At 50.7% G+C, this 2,306-nt stretch overlaps 2 protein-coding genes across 2 annotated transcripts in view; one reads left to right on the plus strand and one right to left on the minus strand.

The window, feature by feature from the left end:
• Positions 1-2,306, minus strand: part of PDE8B (phosphodiesterase 8B) — a 164,580-nt gene that overhangs the window by 154,633 nt on the left and 7,641 nt on the right. The window lies entirely within an intron of this gene.
• The window catches only part of LOC101644446 (ATP synthase subunit f, mitochondrial-like), a 3,169-nt gene continuing 1,577 nt past the window's right edge, over positions 715-2,306 (plus strand). The window contains exon 1 of the mRNA XM_030888981.1: positions 715-742. Coding sequence (XP_030744841.1) covers positions 715-742 — 28 coding nt within the window. The remainder of the gene's footprint in view (positions 743-2,306) is intronic.

Below are 2,306 nucleotides of genomic sequence, written 5' to 3' on the forward strand. Positions count from 1 at the left end.
GCGACACCTGGAAACCCCCAAGTGTAACTCCTCTCATCCTGAGCTAAAGGGAACGTGGGGCTGACCCAGAGCAGGGCCACGAGCAGTCGGTGGAGGGGCCTAGTGGGACACGCTTCAGAGGGCAAACACAGGGCTGCAGTTCACAGGAAGGCACCAGCCACCAGGACAGAAAAATTGGCTCTCTCAGGAGTTTGGGAGACAGGAAGCGGCTTTGGGATGAGGCATAGTACCATCTAACCAACGAGGACGGTGACTTCCAGGATCAGAGCAGCGGCAGGACTTGAACCCACTCCGCCCTGCTTCCTCCTCAGCCATCTTCCTACAGTTCCAGCGTATGTAGCTTCTGGCCCGGAGAGCCTCAAGCCCAGCCCCCTTTCACAAGCTTCATCAAAAACACTGGGGGGAAAAATTTTTTTTTTAGGCTAGCAATAATGTGTCTTTGACAAATTACCATGGAACTGTTTTCGCTGGCAGAGGCCAATTACACAAAAGATGAAAACAAAACTAACTTTTCCGTATGCGGAAGAAGGAAGTCAATATAGGTGTTCGTTGTCAGCGTTCCAAGTCGGAGCATACCTGTACTCTCCAAAGGCATCATCAGTACCTACTATTAGACCACCAATTATCGGGATACTGCTTGGCATCAGGCAAAAGCTTCTAGAGGGGATCACACACATAGGCCGTGTAAGTTGCATTCCACCCATGACTACACAGATGGCCAGTGTGATCAGAGGAGAATGTCCCCAGGACCAGCAGTGACTGTGAAAGTGCTGTAAGTGCACATCACTTAATAAAAACTGGGGGGAGGGATTAGGTGCCTCCAAGTTGGTTCTGACCCATACCAACCCTAGGTATGCAGAACAAAACACTGCCCAGCCCTGTGCCATCTTCACAGCGGTTCCCGTGCTCCGGCCACTGCTGCAGCCACGGTGTCAGGCCATCTCCTGAGGGCCTTCTTCTGTTTCGCTGCCCCTCCACTCTACCAAGCATGCTGCCCGTCTCCAGGACTGGTCTCTCCTGACAACACCTTCAAAGTGCGTGAGAGGAGGAAGTTCCACCACGCTTGCCTCGAAGGAGTCGTCCGGCCTTCTTCTTCCAAGACAGACTTGTTTGGTCTTTCGGCAGTCCAGGGTACTGTGGGCATTCTTTTCCAGGACCACAATCACATGCATTGGCTCTTCGTCTTCATTCTTCTTGACGTGATGTTCAACTTCCACAGGCAGATGAGGCGATAGAAATTACCAAGGCTTTGGGCAGGCCAATAATGTAAGAATGGGTCTTATCCGCATCTTCATAGACATGGGAACTGAGACTCAAAATGGTTAAAAGCCTGGGGATTAACTGTCAGCCAAACAACAGACCGGCCGATAGAATCCATTAATCGGCCCCAGGAGATAGGCACTCCTCACAACAACCAGGCAGAGGAGACCTGAAGGGAAGCACCTGCCCAAAGCTCAGGTGAGAAGGCAGGCAGGGACAGGAGAGGGGGCTTCCTGGAAACAGTAAGTCAGGGAGGAAGTGGGCAGGGCGCTGTGACATTATGGGGCCGGCGACCAATGTCACGGAACAAACTGTGTACAAACTGCTGAATGGAAAACTAATTTGCTGTGTAAACTTTCATCCAAACCGCAATAAAGAGTCCAAAATAAGGAAAGAAAAACCGCTGAAAGACTTGTCCAAAGCCACGGAGCTCGCAATATTTGAACGAAGGTCAGTGTGACCCCCGCAGTCTGGACAAGGATTGGATCAGGTCACTAGATCTTGGTTTCACATCACCTACTAAAGTGTTGGGCCAAGATTCCCAACAACTCTGTGGTTCCATAAAGCTGGCTGAGTGAGGTCAAGGGCACAAGCAGAGGGCCACAGGAGGGATGATGTTGAGTCTAAAGGTTGCTCTCTCAGCCATTTCACTGAGGGTGATGGTTCCCTCCAGAAACGCCACCTGGCCGCCAATGTATAATGACTGCAGGAAAGCCTAGGCCCACACAATCTGGAAAACGATGCTTCAAAAAGAGATGCTGCCAAGAAAAGGCCAGCATCCCAGCTGTGAGGACCAGTCTCATCTCTAGCTGAAAGACCCAGTGTGAGAGGAGGGGAGATGGCTTTCTCCAAGAAACACACTGATGGCACCCACTGGGGCAGGACCAGTGCTCAGGACACCGGCACAGACAAAAGGCCATTTGATTCTACGATAATATAATTTTGATATGAATCTATTGCCCCAAAATATTTTCCTGGCTTTCCATTTCCTTGCCAAGATACGAAAAGATGACTGGCACTAGTCATCTCATTCATCCAGGAGACAG

The sequence above is a fragment of the Echinops telfairi genome, unplaced genomic scaffold (assembly GCF_000313985.2).
Source record: "Echinops telfairi isolate 266 unplaced genomic scaffold, ASM31398v2 ScPeMD7_7469;HRSCAF=8507_1, whole genome shotgun sequence".
NCBI classification, from domain to species: domain Eukaryota; kingdom Metazoa; phylum Chordata; class Mammalia; order Afrosoricida; family Tenrecidae; genus Echinops; species Echinops telfairi.